This window comes from Schistocerca nitens, chromosome 2, assembly GCF_023898315.1.
Source record: "Schistocerca nitens isolate TAMUIC-IGC-003100 chromosome 2, iqSchNite1.1, whole genome shotgun sequence".
Lineage (NCBI taxonomy): Eukaryota > Metazoa > Arthropoda > Insecta > Orthoptera > Acrididae > Schistocerca > Schistocerca nitens.
In genome coordinates, this window is record NC_064615.1 from 430,366,171 (window position 1) to 430,388,889 (window position 22,719).

Consider the following 22,719-nt stretch of genomic DNA (forward strand, 5'->3'; position numbering starts at 1 on the left):
CAAGTGCCGCCTGAGGTAAACAGTGACAGCACTGGATAAGGGATGCCTAGAAAATAGTGACCTGTAGCGATTAATCACGCTATAGCCATCAACAAATAATGGAATGGTTTGCATTTGAAGAATATCTCGAGAACTTTACATGCCCTCATTTCTAGCGCAACAGTTAAGTATGGGGGAGGTGGTATTACGGTATGGGGATGTTTTTGGGGTATGTTCCCCTATCGCGCTTAAGAAAACACAAAATTTTGAAGGATATGAACCCATTTTACAGCACTGTATGCTGCTTACAGAAGAGGAACAGTTCGGAGGCGGTGACTGTATCATTATGACAGTACACCGTGTCACAGAGCAGCATCTGTGACGCAATAGTTTGTGGGTGGTAACATTCCAGAGTGGACTGGACTGCCCAGAATCCCAACCTGAACACAATGGAAAACCTGTGGGGTGAAAAAGTCGACTTCGCTCCAAACCCCATCTTCCAATAATTACTACCTCTCGTTTCGGCTCTTGAGGAAGAATGTCATTCCTTCACAGACAATCGGATACCTCATGAAAGTGTCCCCAGCAGACTTCAAGCTGTCATAAGGGCGAATGGTGGATACTATCTGCCAGGATACTTTTGGCCAGACAGTGTACACTCTTCACTGTGAATATAAGGCCACACCTCAGCTTATGATTCTGTCTTGTGACCTAGTCCTCCAGATGTTGTATCCTGTTGTTGTCCTAGAAATTGTGACGTCAGAAGTGTGGTTATATTCCTCAGTCTCTTGAGGCACGCTTTGCGAGAAATGTATCGAGAAAATTTCGAATTTCTTGACACATGCGCTCTGATTTTCTAACGCTAGGATGACGTGGATAAAGGTCACTTAACACTTTGGATTTGCAATTTACGGTACACATCTGCTGGGAAATTTAATCTGCACCTTACGGTAGAAAATAAATGGGATGAACACAGATAGCAACAGTATATACATAGCTGGTGACACAATGTTTGTATTTATATACGTGGCGAAGTTCAGGAAACGTGCTGAGGGCTCCAGCGACTGTCTAACATGTCTCAGGAAAGCGGACTTGCAAGCGACGAATGGAGGGGGATGAGCGGTCACGTGACCTCCGTTACTGAGAAACTTGCCGTGTCCTCTGCTCACATATAGCAGGAAGTTCGGCCAGCAGCCACCACGCACTGGTCCGCTCTGCCCTGCTGTCTGACCGTTCTCTCGCGCTTCGTGTGGGTGTTTTGTACTCAACAGTAAGTAAGTATGCTTTAGTCACTACAGTCTGATGGATTGTTTATTATTTTTAGAAGGCTTCAAACGCTTTTCTTTGATGTGTTTATAAAGTAGCTTACGATAGTTAACTTAAATCCCTGATCTAAGATTCTCGTGAAGGCAGATTATCAGTTTTTGTAATGTTTGTGTCATCTCTGTACGAATTTTATTGTTTATTGTAGAGCTTACAGATTGCAGTTACTTTTAAAACAAACCATTATGGATTCCCTCTGACTGACTAAATTGACTGTTTCCGGCAGCAAACATTCTCTTCCGTAAGTTTAAATAGTTTAACCGTATTTCCAAACTCTTGCTCCATCAGAAAAGCCTCATTTTTCTGTGCGTTACAATTCATGTGCTTAGTTTCATGGAGAATGAACAACATTTTTGCTTCATTTTAATTGACTGGACTAGTAACTCGTGGTGATATTGAGGAACTGTCCCTAAATCACCACATCTGCAGTGTTTTAACATGGTAGGCCGGCCGGTGTGGCCGAGCGGTTCTAGGCGCTACAGTCTCGAACCGCGTGACTGCTACGGTCACAGGTTCGAATCCTGCCTCGGGCATAGATGTGTGTGATGTCCTTAGGTTAGTCAGGTTTAAGTAGTTCTAAGTTCTAGGGTACTGATGACCTTAGAAGTTAAGTCCCATGGTGCTCAGAGCCATTTGAACCATTTTAACACGGTAGCACGGAGACTGTAGCGTTGCTTTCTATCTCGCAGTGAGATATTTAAGTTTCTCATAAGGAAACATCAGGATGAAATATATGACTTCCATCACCTTGTAAGTGGGGCACATCAGATCTTTGAGTAGGCTGATTGGTGTCATTGTTCCGTGGTAGGAGGCCCATCAAACGCGTACAATTATGAAAAACGTGTTACCTAAAGTAATGAAAATGATCTTTAAATATATCTCAGAGAGGTTCTAGTTGCTGTTAAAGAAGTGTGTGATGAAAGACCACGAATACTGTTCGGTCGTTCACCTTAAAACAATTCACCTTCAACATCTCTTAGTTAGCCGCTGAAAATCATCCATAACATATAAAAAGTTCGTTTTATGCCACACAACAACTCCTCACTACGAATAATTTTCTCTTTTTTGCCATGTATTGTCAGCTTTAGCACTTGCACCACGAAATTACTTCGTAAACGAATGCGTCACTTATCACTGATTTCCAAGCTGTGCAATCGTCAACTGTTTGTATATAATTTACAGCTGACGATCGCTTTTTAAGAATGATCCCAATCCCATTATACAGGCGTTGGTATTTTAGTAATAATCATGAAAGTTCTGAACGTTACAAACAACACTGTGGACAGAAAAGTAGCTCTACGGTAGTAATTCTATAAAAAATAACGTTAACCGACTAAGGCGAACTGCGGTTTCCAAATCAGCAAAGAACGAAAGAGAACAAGCTGCAGACATTGCTCCATATAGCAGCAACACACCGCTCGTGCACTTTGTTGAAGTTAACTTCAGTGAATTCCATATCTATCTAAGTAGTTCATATTTTGTAAATGCTTAATGCTCTGGAAGCTTCGCGGTGTCATAGACCTAAAACAGAATGATTAGAAAGATGCACCCGAATAGCTGCTTATAGTATTTAATCTTTATTAATTGCTACTGTTTCGGCATTTATCGCCGTTGTCAAGTACCTAATAATACAGTTTTGGTGAGACCGTTAATAACTGTGAATGTCGTTTGTATTAAAGTGACTATACTGTACTCAAGTCTAGAATGATTTACGTCGTTAGCTAACTGTCTTACTGGTGTCAGTGTTTAGATTAGATCGTGAATGACGTAAATATATTGAAAATAATACGTTAATTATGGTTTGCCAGTAGTCTGACACTTCTACTCTTACGAAGTAGTATGTTTACAAAGATTATACAGATAAACAGCAATGTTCGACAGTTCTACTCTTACCACGTTATATGTTTACGATCTTTATACAAATGAACAAATGGTTCAAATGGCTCTGAGCACTATGCGACTTAACTGCTAAGGTCATCAGTCCCCTAGAACTTAGAACTACGTAAACCTAACTAACCTAAGAACGATACACACATCCATGTCCGAAGCAGGTTTCGAACCTGCGACCGTAGCGGTCGCGAGGTTCCAGGCTGTAGCGCCTAGAACCGCTCTGCCACTCGGGCCGGCATACAGATGAACAGCAGTGTTATTCTACTAGCAAATTTTTGTCATGATTCTTTGGTTTTTACATATGTTCCAGCCGATTCACTCTTATTCATGTTCTAAAAGTCCAATAAGGAATTTGTATTTGTGTCTGAATTCTACATACTCATTTACTATTTGTTTTGGATCTTAGCTCGTGTGCGTATATAGATTTATAATTCTTCAAGAAGGCTCATTGCAAGACCTTTTGGTATTCTGTTCAGGATCCGGACTGGGCTTTCGGTTTCATCAACAGAGTGGTTTAGATTTTTAAAATGTAGAAAGAAGCTCTATTGATTATTATAGCTGTTTCTAATGTGTTCTCTTTTACCTGACTTTAAAATTTCTTTGGGTTTGGCCAGTGTAAAAGTTATTACAGTTGCTATATCCGACATTATATATGCCTCGGTTGTAATGGATGTTCTAGTGACGGCGGAATGTGATTTCATTGAAAGCTTCTTATTGTTTCTAAAGGCCAATTGAATATTTGTGGCTTTATAAAGTGCATTCGCTTCGCTGGAAATTCTACCAAGGCAGACTGTTGGTACGTAACTAACATTTGGTTTAGGGAATGTTTCTACAGTTAAATCAGTATCGTTCTGTAATTTTTTCTGCTTTGCTCTTTTACATTTGTAGTATAATATTGTGATTATATTTGGATCAAATTCATGACTACGGGCTGTATAACAAAATGTGTTAAGTTCTTTTCAGCTGTTGGCTTTTATAAGGGGAGTTTGTTTAATCTATTAATCACTAGAAGCAAAAATGCGGGTTTATACGACATTGGACGACAGACATTAGTTTTTTTACTGTTGTCACAAGTGGTATTCTTTCTATAGCTAGAAAATGTGTGGTAATTATTATTTTTCCAACTGTGAAGTCTAGATAGTTAATGATTTTGTCTCTATCCACTTCCATAGCGAAATTAGTTTAGGGTTACTAGTTGACTACTTGGTGGATATTTTGCATATCTGGGTGGCTGCCCTTTACTAGCATGTGTTTGTTCGCCAATCACTCATAACTGTTGAAAAGGCCATTGATAATACGGAAATCAGATCTTGAGCCAAGGAGAAAAATAAACTGAAGATGAAAGGCATTGCTTCCCACGCTGTCCTTGTGTTTTTGCAGTGGTGTTTTTAATTTTTCCCTTATATAGGTTGACAAATTTAGTTGTGGCAATGGAAGGCTTACAGTAACTATTTTACGCTGTGGAGATATTGAGAATATTGCTGGCATTCAAAGTTTTTAATAGGTTTTATTAAATTTTGGGACCTACTGTTAACCAAATTGTACGCTGTTTTGGGTATGCAGACGATAACCTCATTTCGGTAAGTGGCAGCCACGCAGAAATGCAAAGCATCCACGAAAAACGCAAAAAATTACTCCTTCAAATTTATTTCACTATGAAAATGCAGAAAGAAGACACTATTAACTAATCTAGAATCGCAATTTGCAAAAATAACAATTACCACACATTTGATAGGTGTAGAAGGATTACCACTGCTGACAACATTATAAATGCCAATTAGTTTTATCTAATGTCCCATAAATTAGCATTTTAGCTTTTGCTTTCAGTGATTAGTATATTAAATAATCTAACGTTAGAAAAACAATTTCCAAGAATGTTTGACTAGCCGGGGTCTCCAAACGACAGATATCAAACCTGCAGTTCTAAATCGATCACGCGACTGTGGTGGCGGGCGTTATGAGCATGTTTACAGGAGTCAATACAGCAAGGATAAAAGAAGAGAAAATTGTAATTACACTGGTCGTCGACGTTGTCGTCATGAGAAGTTCCATTTGATGTGCATACTACGGGAAGCATTCCCTTTTTGCCGTAACCTGGGTAGACTCTGCCTATGTCACGCATGAATATGCGTAGAATGTCACATGCGTCAACTTTTCCTTGCAACCGCAAGTTATGGAAATACAGATACTGAAACAAGAAGAGTTGGTCTCTATCGCCTGGGTGTCCTTCTCTTTTAACGGAAGATTTCACAGATTTTCACAGCCTCTCGATATTCTGCGTGTGCACCTGGGATCTCCGGAAGACACGAACTCTGCACAATGGTTCACGAACTCGTCGTTGAATCCTTCTGCTTTCAGTGTCTTGCAGGACTGAAAGCCGTCCGTAATCACTTTGCCACCGATCAGTACAAAGTGCTCTATCAAACAGACTGAAGTTACCTTGTCTCTGGACAACATTCATACAAAAATGCACTTCCGGGACACTCGTTCTCTACCACCGAATGCGCAGTTATGTTCGATTTCATTCTTTAAAGGTCGTCCTATCTGGTTTTCCGTTCTTGCGATGTGCGACTCGTCCTACACTGTCAATCTTGGCATAACTCACTTCTCTGCAAAACCCGAAATAGGTATTCGTAGGTAAGTCAGTTTCCGATGCTGTTGCTTGCAGGGTGTAATATCTAATCCAGCAAGATACAAGAATTATACCGTCCTGGATCGATAATTTTGAATAGTCAAACTAAGTATTCTTCGTAACACAATTTTCACAATGAAATTGTACAGGTATTTAACTATCATAACTCCTCTTACGAACTTTTATAGACTTCTCAACCGCAGTCTACACAGTCCGTCCTTTCGACATACAGTATTAGTCCACATTTTCGACAAAACTTCAATTTTCTACAATATATAAACATGGACGTAGATTCTTCAACGTGAGGCAATTGGCCGACGAAACGTCTCCGACACCAGAAATTCAAACTCCCTACTGACATAAAACGTCCATAAACTTCTTAGATCTCACCATTGACATCAGTACACACACACACACATTGTTTCAAAATGTACAGAAAAACAATTACAGACACAGTAATACCTTCTTGATCACAACACCCCATAGCTCACAAACATGCAGCTGTCCACTCAATGATACACCGTCTCATATCTATCCCCATGTCCAGAGATGATTTTAAAGCAGAGTTACATACAATAAAATTTATTGCCACAGTCAATGGCTACAATCCAGTTCTTATTGACCACATCTTGCACAGGAAACAAAAACGGAAAATTATACCCCTCCTCTATGCCCCACCTGCTTCCCCATCCACTGTCTGCAAGAAATGGTGTACACTACCATTTCTAGGTCAGGTATCACAGACTGTAGCCAAAGCCTTGAAATCGTGCAAGTATAGGGTTTCTTACTATGTCAGGAACACTACAGTCCAGTGTGTTTTTAATAGCAAAGACAAGATCCAGTTATTAGCCAACAGTGGGGTATACAAAGTCACCTGTTCTGATTGTGACAAATTTTACATTGGTCAGTCAGGCAGAGACATATCAACTAGGCTGGCTGAACATGAACGCTGCAGGAGGTTTCAGAATTCAGACTCTGCATTTGCTGAGCATGTACTCAGTGAGGGTCACAACTACTAGCCAGTGTCCCATGTACCTCACTTAGTAAAGGCCATAAACTCAACCTGCTGGAAGCCCTGGAAATCAACAAAAATCTTGCTCACAGTCCAGATCTCATCCTAAATGACCAGACACAACTCAACACTTCCCCTCTCCTAAACTTCAATCATCTTTGTTGTTCATTACTTTCCACACTCTCTCTTCCTACATACTCCCATTTTCCTGTAGTCATTAAGTTGTTTTATTTGTTGCAGTTGTCTCTGTATTCCACATACGCTGTAGTTTCAATAGTTAAGGGTTTCCTTTTAACTTGTACTTGTATTACTGTCCATGTTTAACTCCCCTTGTAGTTGTCTCATCAAATTCTGTTCATATTTTACTTTGCTCATTTATTTAATGAAAACTTGTACACAGCCACTGCTTTGATTATAATATTAATGTTAAAATGCAGTACCACCACACTCTCAAACTGTAGGTTCCCTCAAACACCTCAATTTTCCTGCATTTATTAATTTCTGTTTATCTTATTGATATTGCATAAGTTCCTTATGCATTCAGTATTTACACTGACAACTGTCTCTTCTTTTTTTTAATGCGTTGTGTATCACTCTACATGTTTCATACCTCTTGATGCAGCCTTGGCTAGTACTAATTTTATCTTATTTTATTAGTTTTGTTTATTAATAGAAACTGTTATGTAGGCATACTATTCCTATTTTGTGTTAAGGTTTTCCTGTCAACTCCATTGATACTTACGTACTGTTCAGTTTTTACTATTTCATTGCAAAGATGTTACTTACTGCGTGTTTCTACTTCACTCTAGATGTTAGTTCTCTTCCAATGTTGTCTGCTAACATTTAACTTCTTTAACTTCTTTGGTGATAATACTCAGTAAATGTCTGAAGATGGCCTTGTAAGCCGAAAACCGGTTAGCAATAAAAGTAATATTGTAAAACAAAAGCAAACTGGTGCTTGTCATTTATTATTAAGAGTAAATTTGTAATATTGGATATCACGGATTGATATATATATATATATATATATATATATATATATATATATATAAAATAACTTTTGAACACTCTTAAGGTAAATACATTGTTTGTTCCCTATCAAAATCTTTCATTTGCTAACTATTCCTTACAGTAGTTAGTGCCTTTAGTAGTTTGAATAATTTATTTAGATGGCAGTAGTGGCGCTCGCTGTATTGCAATAGTTCGAGTAACGAAGATTTTTGTAAGTGATTTGTGAAACGTATAGGTTAATTTAGTCAGGGCCATTCTCTTGTAGGGATTATTGAAAGTCAGACTGCGTTGCGTTAAAAATATTGGCCGTCAGTTTAGTGTTGATCAGAATAGGTAAAGAGCGAAATGTCTGAGTACGTTCAGTTCTGCTCAGCTGTTTAAAAATCAAATAATGTAAGAGGTTTATCAGCACAGTAATTCATTAATTTTTCTCAGGGGACGTTTCAATTTTAACGTCAGATAAACAGAAAATACATTAGAGACAGCTGCAATTAGAAACAGCGAGAATAATCAGTCGAGCTCCTTTGTACATTTGAAAAATCTAAACCACACTGTTGGTATCATCGAAAGTAAAGTCCAGATCCTGCACAGAATACCAAAACGTCTTGTAATGAACATTCTCGAAGAACTGAAAAATCTTATTTTTATCTCCTCTAAACACTCTAAAAGGTAGTATAAGTAGTTATTTCATTCCTTGCGTATCGCAACAGTAGTATGGGTGTCAGACTTATATTATAGGATTTGACGTCTCATTCCAGGTCGATCATTACTTAGACTAGGAGTTTCACCTTTGCCGCTGTGGGGAAAATGCTTCAAACTGCAGGTTCTTTGACTGTCCTGACTAAATTTACATAAAATAAAATTTATGTTTTTAGGTACATCATACCATTGTTTGCAATTTTTTGGTGCACAATACTAAACGGTTAACATACATTAACTCAGTGTGATCTAATCTTATAAATCAAATTTTCGCTTTTGGTTTTCCTTTTATGGGGTTATGAGTAAAGGTGGCATTATGTATTAACACTCAAAACTAAATTTCTTTATGAGTTAACGGGTTTCGTGGTGGATGGTTTCCTAGGGTTCTTTATCTTGCAATATATGAAAGACAAAATCCCTTTACAACAGGATTTTTTAGTCTTATAAACAACTTTTTAAAATGACTGAACACTCTGTCAGACAGAATTACTTAGAACAACTTGAAAACGTCAGTCATTGCTTTTCATTCACGCTAACCTTTTCTGATTTCAGGTTCAGATACCGTCGATCATTTGCTATGACTCTGGTATCAGTTGAAGAATGTGAAAGTTCAAGGAATAAAGGAATCTGCCACAGCTAGAGAGAGGGAAGTGAGGAATTCGATACCCTATTTGCGACTCATATAGTAAAAGGAGCTGCCATTTTGTGTGACAAAATTAATAAGTTGGCTGCACTGATTTCAGCTATATTTATTTTTCAAGGGATGTTAGTGCTAATGTGTGTTTCTATTTTGAAATATTAAATATATTTCTGAATTCTTGTTTACAGGTGCACAAAACCTCATCAAGGAAATAATTTGCACTTTTTTATGAGTCAGAATTGGAACCCCCCCCCCCAATGATTTACTACAGATATCATTAGTAAATCCGAAATATTTGTCTCCATACGACGACACAACAAGTCAAAATAAAAATCACAAATTAAACTTGCTCGGTGCTACCATGAGGCCTGAACTGTGCCGAGAACCAGCGTGCCATGTGTATTCTCCGTGGTACCTGATAGAATTTTGGCTAGCCTTTTTTCCATTTCGTTTCCGAATGTGAGCTGTAATAATTAGCTTAACCATGTAAAACTCATAATATCGGTACTTCAGCTATCTGCTTCGCATCGGACTGGTTTTGTGTGGGTGTACTTAGAATTATATTTTTCAAATGTCAAATGAAATAATCAGTCATGTGATACATTCTCCACAACTGTATGCGGAGTTGGTCTACTTATTGAAATTCAGTATCTTTCATCGTCTAATAAGATGAATTTGAGCCTATTCTCGTTTTATTGTTCCAAGAGGAGTAATGTTTTACTAGCACATCATCTCGAAACCAAAATACTAATTCCTCTTGGAAACAAAAAGAAAAACCTTCGAGGTCAAGCAACATGTTGATTTAGACGTTCACACGTTGTTTCAGTCGTGTGAAATGCAGCACACATAACCAGAAAACAGGTGCTTGAGTTTGGAACAGCTTAAAATTCATTATTGTATAACGAATAAACGTCACACAAAACGAAAATGTCCTTTTCTGGTTGACTGTAACTGAGTATTTACTAAGGAAAGGAATAAATAACACTAAGCAAAAATTGAGGCAGTGCACATGCATCACAAGAGCTACCAATATCAGCAGAAACGCTTAAAACATGTACGGTAAATCAATTCGCGACAGTTAATACTGATAAAAGCTTTCAACGCAGAGTTCGAAAACTTCTGCACTGACGAAGAAAGTGTGTATAAAGTTAATTCCAAATATATCTGTGAACGTCTCTAGTCTAAAGAAGAAAACATTTTTAGTCTTGTTTCGAGCACTGGAAAAGGTTCTTAAACTTAGGAAAGTGTATGAAGTTGGAGATGTGTCTGCCTGTAGATATCGTTTAATGTATTCAGAAACCAAAATACCCTGAAATTTTAAAACGAAAATGTGTACATCGGTAAAGTCCTGCCTAATAATTCAACATCAACCAGGCTACTTACAGGGAGGAACATTACATGTCACAGTCTCCATTTGGCGTATGTAATCATGAGAGACAGATTATAAAGCACCGAAAAATAATTCCAGTGTTAGAAAATGTCGACCACTCCTGCAGGTAAAACGTTCAAATAATCGGAAGAACCTTAGCTGAAGAACGTGAAAAGCTTGCTGCCTGACACCAAGCAGTAGCGAAGTCGTCACTTAATGGCTCAAAACGTAATTGTATACGCCTTATACGCGTCTTTCACTCCAAGTTAACAGTATAGCAGAGTCTGTTCTTCACTAATCTTCTCAGTTTTACTCCTTCATTCACAAGTCATATGTTTCGAGCTCCGTTTGGTTTCTGTTCCGTTTTGCTTCGTACTTCGTCGGTACATACAACAATAAGTATTCCGACAAGCACATCTGTTCACTTCCCGAGTTTGCAGCACTCTTTTTCCAAGTCAGATCAGCGATATTATCTTACTCCGATACCTGAGCTTATTATTTGTTCTTCTCGTTTGGTTGTTGTGTAATTTGTCCAGTCACTCAGACGATCACATCACTTTTATAAGAAGCAGCTTTCTTACAATAGCACGTAAATGCTAGTCAGAAAATAACTTTTTTTGACTAGTATCTACTCCCTTACACTTACACTGTACCTTTGTAAACCTACTACGTTAGCTTTGAATCAATGTACCTTATAAGCTAAATACTGTTGCCATGCTATACTGAGACATAATCACAATCTGTCGGTTGTTGCAGTACACTTCAGACTCTCTGACATTGGATATTCAAAGCTATTATTACGACAGACAAGAATTAAGGAAACGTCCATTACTCACAGATTTCACGTACGTTGTAGAAGGCATCATTACCGAGCATTATTATTCGAATCTATGCCAGCTCGTTTCATGGTACAAGCGATAATGGTACAGGAAGTCACAGTTATCATCTGCATAATGTTAAATGTATGAGAACACTTAAAATGCAAGATAGGATTTTTCTGATGAATGTCTGCTCTGATAACCATTTGCTGTGATCACCAGAATTACTTGGCTAGTGTTAGTGAAATCTAACAAATACTACGTGAGTGTACTGAAAAGTAATGCCTTCTAACTTTTTGTATGGAAAGTCTCAACGCTTTTAAAATAAAAACAAACTATATTAACATTGTACTTCTTTATTCTTCATGTCCACATACTTACTCTCCAACACAGTCACCCTGGCGACGAACACATTCCTCCCAACGAGAGACCGGTTTGTTGATAATATCGCTGTCGCATGTTTGACTTTTATGGCAATCTGACAACCTCATATCTGTTTGCACCGCTTCATCATTATCAAAGTGAAGTTCCCGAAGGTGTTCTTTTAGTTTTGGAAACAGCTGAAAATCGGATGTGGCCAAGTAGGGACCGTATTGAGGAAGATCGGTAACAGTGAACCGAAGGCATCGGATTGTTGCAAATGTTGTAGCGCTCGTTTGTGGTCTAGCATTGTCATGCTGAAGGAGAGCATGCTCCTTGTGTAGACACACGAGTCAAATTGGCTTTTTCAGTTATCTGAGGGTCTCTCTTTCACACACCAACATGGTTACCTTACACACCACAGTTACGTCACACACAGCCATGTTAAACTCTACAGTTCGGAGACCTCTAACGGCAGAGGGTTGCAACCTGAGTCACGGTAACGGTAAAGTCGACGAAGGAAAATGCATGACATATAATACGTCAACGGGAATTAAGAGCAGAATTAAAAATTTGGTGACATCGCTTTTCATCACGCCCTCGTAGACTACAGTTTCTAAGGAGATGTGTGACTGTTACTGAAAAGCTGAGAACTAGGACTAGGGGAACACATGAACTGCATACACGAGGTACTAATTGTTTTGCCGTAGGTGAACATAAAGATCGGGGCGAAGAACAGCTCTGCTGTGAGCGGAACTACACGCCCACACACAGCAGTGCGATGAGGCCGCTTTTGCTGACGCTGGTGACCGCTGCCAGTGTAGTAACATCGCTGCACGACGACCGGCGTTTGAGATGTGACTGTCACCTCAACCAAGTCAACTTCCACCAGATCGATTTAACCTGTGGCTACAACGCAGTAGGTATAGGAATAACGGATATCAACGACACAGTGTCATGTTCCTTTATTTGTAGTCAAGCATACTACAGCCAAGCACTTAAGCGTCATTAGTTTATTAGATCATATTTCGTCTACAGATTGTACGTAAGGGTACAGAACAAGTTAACGCCTAAGAGAGGGTTTGCTGTTTGAGAAGTTCATGCCGTAAAATTAGAAGAAGTCTAAAGCAGAACATTCATGTGTTTCATTGAACAGAAAAGCTTTTCCATAACCACAGAACAATAAATATAAACATTGCTACTCTCAATTTCGGTGCAATAACCTAATCATAAAGGCAACAGGGCGCTTTAATCTAATACCGAAATGTACTATGAGTATCAGTAGTTGTATGGGTCATATTTTAAATGCTTTTCTAGCAATCTTTGCTGCCGAGAAGGTTCAATGATTCCATGCAGAAGTCAACCACACATAAGAAGTTGAAGCTATGCTAGTTAAATTGAAATAATTTGGTCATTTATGCTTTACATGAATACCAAATATTGTCCACACCTATTCCGCCATTAGACTTTTCCCAGCAAAACTTTCATTCGGTTTTGTTTTTCATATCCGAACTCTTTTTTGTTAAAATTACTTTTTTACCTAATTCCCATTCACGATTAAAGCGCATTCTAAATCACTGTTGTCATATTTAATCGAAGTAGTTAGTACACGTTTATGTCCATTTCTAGCGCTTATTCCCCGTTCCAGTTTAAATAGCCATTACAGTTTTTTTCTTTTTATTTGCCTTTTAGTGCTGCACTTCCGTAATAACTGAATTAATTCCATTAATTTATGTGATTGCTTTCTATGTTAGAAGTTTGTGGCTGGCTATAGATTTCTTTAGATTTTATTTTTAACGTCTCTTTATGAATATCGTAATTCTTCATTCGTTATTTACTAATTTAATGGATTCCGTAATGTTTAATTTTTAATCTTTGTTCGGTATTTTTTGTCGTTTTCCTTATCTCCTGCTCCCATCTCCACCACCCGAGAACCCTACTTCTTTAATTTTATAAAATATTTAATTTATAAAATGAAATAAGTAAGTAGGGATCTGGTGGGGAGGGAGGGATAGGAGTGGGTAATCTGGCCTCACACATTCTATCACTTTCACCTCCTTCCTAAGATTGTTGATATGTGCTGGCGTGAGCTGTGATGTATGGTTGTTAGCGTCGTTGGCCAGAGCGCTGCAGGTCGCCAATTCAGGCCCGACCGCCAGCAATTTTTTTCCATATTTATCAGTTATGGAATATGCTTGATGTATCCCATGTTTGTAACATTTGTACAATCTGGAATATTCAATGTCTGTATAAATACCAGCATTCTGGGATATTCTAAGTTTGTAGAAATAGCTTTACTCGAGGTCAGTTCCGTTCTGGTTCTACATTGGTATTCGTGCTTTCAGTGGTAAATGTGGTAGATCGTTCACAACCCTGCTCCATGATTTGGACGGACTTGACTCTGGTTATCGCGTGACATTCTTTGGTGGAGAAGCCATCATCTACATCATCATGCTTCCAATAAGCCAACTAGCCGACTACACAGGCAGGAACTGGAATACAAACAGTACATCGTCCCTAACGTCCGTATAGTTAAGAGACCAACACATTCCAAGCCAACAGGATGTCAGCTGCAGATCCAGGCATCCGTTAGTGGTTTTCAGAGACTCTGGACGGGACCCGATGAAATGGCTTAAAGGATTCCACCGAGCTACCTAATACAAGCATTGGGAGGATATGGTGTGCTTGGCAAATGTATGATATTACTTGCACGGCACAGCCCAGCAATTTTTCCAGGACGTGAAGGAGAAGCTCAAAAGCTGGGACAAATTCAAACCACAACTGAAGAAAACAATGACGATAGTCAACAGCAAGACCGCTTATCGGAAGAACAACTGAAGAACAGGGCAAAACGTAACGGCGAAACGACACACTCTTACATACAAAACGTTTCGGCCATTTGCATCATTGTCAATCCAAATACAACTGAAGGTAACCAAATCTCATATTTGATGAAAGGAGTCGCAGGAGGCATGCGCGAAGCTCTTCTGCTAAAGAGTGTCATAAACGACTGAAGAATTTATCAAGCGCTGCCAGCGCATCGATGTAACAGGAAAATGAGAGAGAGAGAGAGAGAGAGAGAGAGAGAGAGAGAGTCAGAGCGCTCGTGAGTTGTACGAAAGAGGTATGATTGTCTTCTGAATGTCGTCTCTATGTCAACTGTGGAAGAGAATCATGATCTACCTTATCTCAAGCACCAGGTTGTAAGGCAACAGATACAGCATTTTAAGGCAGCGTGAACTGTAAGACCTAGTACACAAGAAGTAGTGGACTTGAACGTCGATCCTGTGCGTCAGGAGATAATGGAGAATGTTGAAGAATAGTTACATAGATCTTCGGCACCAATCTCCACATCAGTCGAACAGGCCGTGAATATTGAACTGGGCCACCGTTTTCAAACGTTAATCCGGCATCCGGTGCTGCAGAGAAAGAAGGCAAGTGTTAGACGACTATTACTCCGTAAGATATCAGCCTTCACAACGGTTTATTCGCGCCACTCAACTGCAGACGATTATAGTCGATCTTCGGGACGAAGTTCATCGCCGTACCGAGACGAGGCAATTCCTTAACACATCGTAGCCGCTTGATATCGCTATACTGAGGTACCAACCGCTCGCCTAGCCATCCAGATCAGGAAAACTAAACGAGGTGACCATCTATACAGGTGAGGCTGCCACAGATGAAAATCCTCCGTGGACGACAGTTGCAGGGATGACAGATAACCTCAAAAACGTTTCCACTGACGGCTAATTTGTCCGGACGTTAGTCGACTCGCTGTCTCTCGTTCTGTAAAGTCGAACACTTATCGTCACCAACTAGAGAGGGCAATGTTCGACGGTACTAAAGCGATGGTGCTGAAAGGAACATCGTCCGTGAATTAGCCAGCGGTCATATAGAGTATTGCCAACTTGACGAATGGATGATCCGGAAGCATGAGCAGCAGATGCAACAACATGACATAATCATACCTTTATAGTTCTTGTCCTCTCCTTGTAATAAGTAATGACATACAATGTTTCTGTGAGAAATACTGAAAACTGAAGAAAATGTTTTGTCCACTGCCATGTTTTATCTACTGCAACACATCTACGACACCTTAGACTGCTCGAAAGGAGCAAAGTATTTTCAGCTAAGGACATGTAGACAAAAAAAATAGAGATTAATTAAAAGACTGCCTTCATATCTCCTGTTGGTTTTAGTAGGCTTAAAGGTGTGCTGGCTAGAGTGTGTAACGTTTTGGCCGGTTTCTAATGTGTGGTGGACAACCTGCTTCGACACTTTAAGTGGATGACTTGTCTTCGCTATATGGATGATACTGTAGTTTCTTCTAAGACATTTGAAGAACCTGTTAGCTACCTGACGATCGTGCTGGAGTGTTCTCAGACTTTAGGACTCTGTCTGAATCCGTAAAGTGCCTCTTCTCCGCCTAAGAAATAAAAATCTTGGGACGTTTAATGAATGAGATGGAGTTCAACCTTATCCCGAGAAAATACGAACAGTTACAGATTCTCCACATTCGTGATGTGAGGAGTTTTCTCCGGAAGTACTCATACTACCGCGATTCATAAAGGATTTTGTACCGTGACTTTCAAGTACTGCAGGGCGACACCAAATTTTCCTGGAACAAGACGCACAAAAAGTCTTTCCTTATTCGTAAGGACGCATTATCATCATCTCCACTTCCAGCATTGTAGGACGGGAATGATAAGAGAAAATTTCACGCAGATGCTAGTGGTTATACGATAGAGGCAGTTATAGTGGAAATTCGTGAAGATGCTGAAAAAGCGAGAGCTTATGCATCCAGAGTACTTCCCATGTCCGAGATGAGCTGATCTGCAACCGAGAAAGAGCGCCTTGCAGTTCTTTGGGCCATAAAGAGAATTTACTTGATAAACCATTCAGGCTAACTAGCCTGAAGGATCCGTCGGGTTCACTGGCGACACAGGCACTAGAGTTTCAGGAGCGTACCACAGTGGTGTACAAAATCAGACTAAAACCAAGGACGTCGAAAACGAATCCTTTGATGGAACACAGGGGCATAGGTGAAATCTCAGCCACCGATTCATTAAATGACATTGCTGCCTTGCAGAGGGAATATCCAGCACTGCTGAAAACCATGGAAGCCTTGAAGGAGGGCTCACCCAAAGGAGAATTCCAGTTAAATTAATAGGCATTGTATAAGTGGAACGGTGATACAACGAGGCTGAAAAGGTTGCGTATCATCCCACCTCACCTACCGATAGATAGCCAGAAGCTTTTCCGTGACTCTCCAGCATCTGAAGTTCGTGAAGTTTCCAGACAGAATCAGGTATCACGGGCCAAGTTTCTAACGATCCATTAGGCAGTATGTGAATCTCTGTAAGGAACGGCAATAACCGTAAAACGTACCACAATTATCTCCGGTTCATTCTGCGCCAATACTATCAGCAGTGTCGCCATTCCACCATTCGAGCTCTTGGGAAGATTCCCGAAGTCAACAAACTTAAGAGTGCCTCAACTGCTATGGTTTCACTAAAACTATCTTTGAAAATTGCAAATTCTATGTAGAAGACACCGTTTTCACGCAGAGCGCACCCCGTTTAATGATTTCAGATTGTGGAAAAAATTTTCTGTTCGGCGTTAATTTCGGATTGTGACATCGCCCACAGGATAAGTGCCTTCCATCCACAGACGAAAGGCCTCAAAAAATCGCCTTATCAGACACTAGCAGACGTGCTCCACGTACGTTGATATGAAAAGACTGATTGGAGTATGATACTGACATTCGTATAGAACACAATGAAGCAAGACACTGCCGGTTTCACACCATTCTTTCTGCTCCAGCGTTGCGGAACCGAAAGGACAATGGATACACTGTTCATGTTGAAACCAGACGATACTCATGATGATTATGTGGAACACTTCATTACGGGCCGAAGAAGAAAGGTAGGTGAGTCGCATACGGACTTCGGACACCCAGGAGAAACAGCGAGAGCACTGTAACGCCTAGTGAAATACAGCTTGGGATATTTGGTGCAGATTTTTCGGCCTCTGAGGAAAGTGGGATTACTGGAAAAGTTACCAAAGCACTACCTTGGGCCATATCCTTAGTCGCCGAATCCTTAGTCGCTTGTCGGTTGCCATACATGAAGTCAGGGATTATGACCTCCATCAAGACAACAAAAAGACAGACACCATCCCTACCTCCTATATGAAGCCACACAATTGTGTAGAGGTGCGGTTCGATCATGAAGGTTGAAGGAAACTGAGCACACACTGGAGGATCACGAAGAATCGATGGGAGGAGCCGTCTTCAATGCTCATCATATTGCATGAGGAGTAAAAACGCTACCAGAATGCGATGATCCTCCAGCGCAGGCAAACAGAGGACCACGGACAAAATGTAGACGCAGAGTAGTGCAGTCGACTCCAATGAGAACAGCGGGATAGACCACTACTATGACCTGTGGTGCACCTAGCACGTTGTAGTAATTAACGTCGCTAGCTTCCGTACTGCAGGTCGCCAATTCAAACCCGACCACTATACATTCCATGTTTTTTTGGTATTTGGCTATTCTGAAAGGCTCTGGATACATGTTCCGTTTGTGATGTTCGTGTATTCTTGAATATTCGATATATGTATAAATATCAGAATTCTGGATCATTTGAAGTACACATAAACATCTTCACTCTCCAGACAAAAAGTTCTGTTCTGGCTGTACGTTGGTGTTCGTATTAAACGTGCTTTCAGTGACTGTTGTATCACACTGATGATCCTGGTTTCGAGTTTGGTTATGACATGGCAATATTTCTATATTCCGATCTGTTGTTGTTGTTGTTGTTGTGGTCTTCAGTCCTGAGACTGGTTTGATGCAGCTCTCCATGCTACTCTATCCTGTGCAAGCTTCATCTCTCAGTACCTACTGCAGCCTACATCCTTCTGAATCTGCTTAGTGTATTCATCTCTTGGTCTCGCTCTACGATTTTTACCCTCCACGCTGCCCTCCAATACTAAATTGGTGATCCCTCGACATCTCGGAACATGTCCTAAAAACCGATCCCTTCTTCTACTCAAGTTGTGCCACAAGCTCCTCCCCAATTCTATTCAGTACCTCCTCATTAGTTATGTGGTCTACCCATCTAATCTTCAGCATTCTTCTGTAGCACCACATTTCGAAAGCTTCTGTTCTCATCTTGTCTAAACTATTTATCGTCAATGTTTCACTTCCATACATGGCTACACTCCATACAAATACTTTCAGAAACGACTTCCTGACATTTAAATCTATACTCGATGTTAACAAAGTTCTGTTCTTCAGAAACGCTTTCCTTGCCATTGCCAGTCAACATTTTGTATCCTCTCTACTTCGACCATCATCAGTTATTTTGCTCCCCAAATAGCAAAACTCATTTACTACTTTCAGTGTCTCATTTCCTAATCTAATTCCCTCAGCATCCCCCGACTTAATTCGACTACATTCCTTTATCCTCGTTTTGCTTTTGTCGATGTTCATCTTATATCCTCCTTTCAAGACACTGTCCATTCCGTTCAACTGCTCTTTGAAGTCCTTTGCTGTCTCTGACAGAATTACAATTCATCGGCGAACCTCAAAGATTTTATTTCTTCTCCATGAATTTTAATACCTACTCCGAACTTTTTTGTTTTGTTTTCTTTATTTCTTGCTCATTATACAGACTGGATAACATCGGGGATAGGCTACAACCCTGTCTCACTCCCTTCCCAACCACTGCTTCCCTTTCATACCCCTCGACTCGTATGACTGCCATCTGCTTTCTGTACAAATTGTAAATAGCCTTTCGCTCCCTGTATTTTACCCCTGCCACCTTCAGAATTCAGATCTAGGTACTGAATAAGAAATTTTTCTGTTTAATCTGTTAAGTTTCCTAATGTTCAAGAATATTAAGTAGCTATCAGAATATTATTGTCAGAAGGTAACTGAACCACTGACTATGCTTAAGATCCACATGAAAGAGTAATAAATTTTTCTTGTTCCAGTCAAGTTCCCAGCATTCTGGGCAGCAACCAAAAATAGATTGTTCTAAAGGTAAGCACATGATTCGCACTTATGTCTGTGCAACAGTTTTGGTATGAATGTATTACACTGTTTCTTTTGTCACAGGTAGTTACATAAGTTTGTTGAAGATATTATGGGCGATTAGTTTTTAATTCCGATGCTTAAACACTTCTTCTCAATTACGTAAAATACGCTCCCGACATGTGCGTGCATGACGTAGAAGAAACATTCCAACAAACTCAGTTTAGTATGTACAAATACTGACCGTCCAGCTGCGCTGGTCATCAGTTCGAGCCGCGAATCACTGAGTTGTCTTCTGCCATGACGTTATTACCATTTCATCTTCATTCTGATCGGACCATCTTCCACAGAGTACAATAGCAACATTGATGAGCTCAGGCTCGATCTGATGCCCTCCTAGCACTGACTCATTGTGCGTCTGACCAGATATGGAAGTAGTTAGAAAGTGTAGCCAAATGTTGCAAATAAGACATTTTTGATTTTCATTGACGTTTCGAATTCGCAATTGGTGGGGTGATGAAAATAAAATAGCCACCGTTGACAATATTTACATATTTTAAACCCAGAGTAAAATTTTACAGTTTGTCCCAAGACATACATTAACAATAAAATAACACTGGGACTGAAGGAATGACTATGTAGAAAACTCGATGTGAACATGTTAATAAAAAATATCCATTTTCACCTTGTGCAAGGTCTATCGACAGTGGCCACGAATCATTTCTTTGATCTTATCCACCATTACCGGTAAGAACGTTCGTTCTGATAGCTTTAAACTCAGAACACAACTTGAAGACATGAATGCGAATCATCACACCATCCCCATAAATAGTTCTTCTTTTACTTAAAAATCTGGAATAGCGTGTTTCCTTTTCCAAGAAGAAATTACATTACGCTGCTAACCTCGCATCAGGCGCTATTCGTATGAGACACTCATTTCTACACGGTCTGCAACTCGTGGCCAAGTGGTTAGCGTCGCTGCCCATGTATTGTGAGATCGCAGGTTCAGTTCCTGGCACAGTTGGTTTCCTGCACTCGGGGACTGGATATTTCTTTTGTTGTTAACACTGCATCTGATCTGCATCACAAGGACGTGTAAGTCGCAGAAGTGGCGTCAAGTAGAAATACGTGAGCCAGGCAGCCCAACTAATCTAGATGGGTTCTCCCGGCCAGTTATGCCGTACGATAATTTCATTTCATTTTAATGTGGCACTGCAACTAGAGTTTTCAGCCAAGTGTCCTTAGCCCCACGAAATCGTATTTAAATATCCTACTGGTTACTGTGAAATCAGAATTAACACATATCAGCTAGTATTATTGTTTTACATATTACCTGTTATGATTGTTCTTTATGATACTCCCCTAAATACCAGGTTGGTGCATAATTCGTAGCGTTCTGTAAGTTTAATAAACACAACAGTTGCAGAAGAGAATTTAGTCATCAATAATATATTCTCCTTATCTATTTACAACAGTCTACCAACGCGGGGGTAACCATTCGATTTCACGACTGTGGGAATCAAGTGGTTTTGAGACGAAGAACTCGTCGAGCCCTATCCGGAGAACATGTTCATCCTGAAAGGAAGTTCCGTATAAAGGCTGTTCGATACAGAGCGGAAAAAGTGAACATCTAAGGGTGCGAGGTCAGGTGAATAAGGTAGACGTGGACTGTCTTCACAACCCAACTCCTGTACAGTGTTTTTGTCAATCTAGCGAAATGCGGGCGGGAGTTATCGTGGAGCATCACTCTACGCATCCTTCCTGGCCGTTGTTCTTGTATTTCGTCTGCAAGACGTTCATTTGTCGACAGTAAATATCGGCAGTGATGGTTACACATCGGGGAACCAATTCGTAGTACACGACATCGTCGCTGTTCCGCCAGATGCAAAACATTGTCTTTTGTGGATGCACAAATGTCTTTGAATGGGAAGGTGCTGCTTTGTCTGGGCCCAACCATTCCTTTCTTTTCTTTTTGTTATCATAAAGACACCATTTATCGATGCTATAGCGACTACATTAAATGCAGTGTGGAAAGGATATTTTTTTTCTTTTACTAACGTGTATGCATTGTTTTGTATACATATTACTCCATTTCATTCTGTAAAATTTGTCTTTTCTTGTTAGGGTATGCCTTCCTACAAACTGTAAAATTATATTCTGTTTTCACATGTGTAAATATTGTCGAAGTTGTAATTATTATGTGATGTGAAAATGTTATCCTGTTTGTGAGGTTTTACGACGGCCCTGTTAAGAATACATTTTATCTGTGCAAAATTTTGTCACAATTGAGAAAATTTTGTTGTTAAATGTTGCTTTCTCGGCTATAGGACGTGCGATATGTGGACATTTTAATTCGATCGTCAGACATTTAGTGGCGGATTTGAACATGGACACTTTTGGTTGAACTTGGCTATATGAAGGCGACGTGAAGGCTGTGGAATAGCAATTTTGCACGCCGCATTACTATGTGTGAGTTACTGATGTGATAAATTCGAAATTGAATTAAGGGTTTGAACAGCGTTATTAAGTGCGAATTTCTGATAAGAACTGTGAACTGTGTTAATTAGATGCTTTAGTGTATCAAATTTTGATTTGTTCTTCAGGACAGTATTAATGAGAGACTAATATCTGAAGTTATCTACACAACTTTAATCAGACAAAAGCTGACACTGATAGGGCCATTCACCTAGAGTCGTGTTGTGGGGATGGAGTAAAATAAATGTGCACGCTCTTATAAAATAAATTTGGAATGATCATGTAGTTCTAACTGCACTGACTGTGTTCTGCATCAAATTCGCATCCTAGCATCCACCCTGTATTGTTAAGATTTTCAGCACATCGTAGACTGTGGAATCCCAGCACAAAACACTGTGACGCTGATTATTAGTTTGTTGGTTGTGGATATTAAACATTGCAGACATATAATTCCCAAGATTGTCCATTTCGTGTT

The 22,719-nt window shown here is 39.8% G+C and overlaps 1 protein-coding gene across 1 annotated transcript in view; it reads left to right on the forward strand.

The window, feature by feature from the left end:
* The first annotated feature begins 1,159 nt into the window (after positions 1-1,159).
* LOC126234431 (collectin-10-like) overlaps positions 1,160-22,719 on the forward strand; it is a 56,156-nt gene continuing 34,596 nt past the window's right edge. The window contains exons 1-3 of the mRNA XM_049943126.1: positions 1,160-1,253; positions 12,444-12,652; positions 19,730-19,778. Coding sequence (XP_049799083.1) covers positions 12,515-12,652; positions 19,730-19,778 — 187 coding nt within the window. The 5' untranslated portion in view covers positions 1,160-1,253; positions 12,444-12,514. The remainder of the gene's footprint in view (positions 1,254-12,443; positions 12,653-19,729; positions 19,779-22,719) is intronic.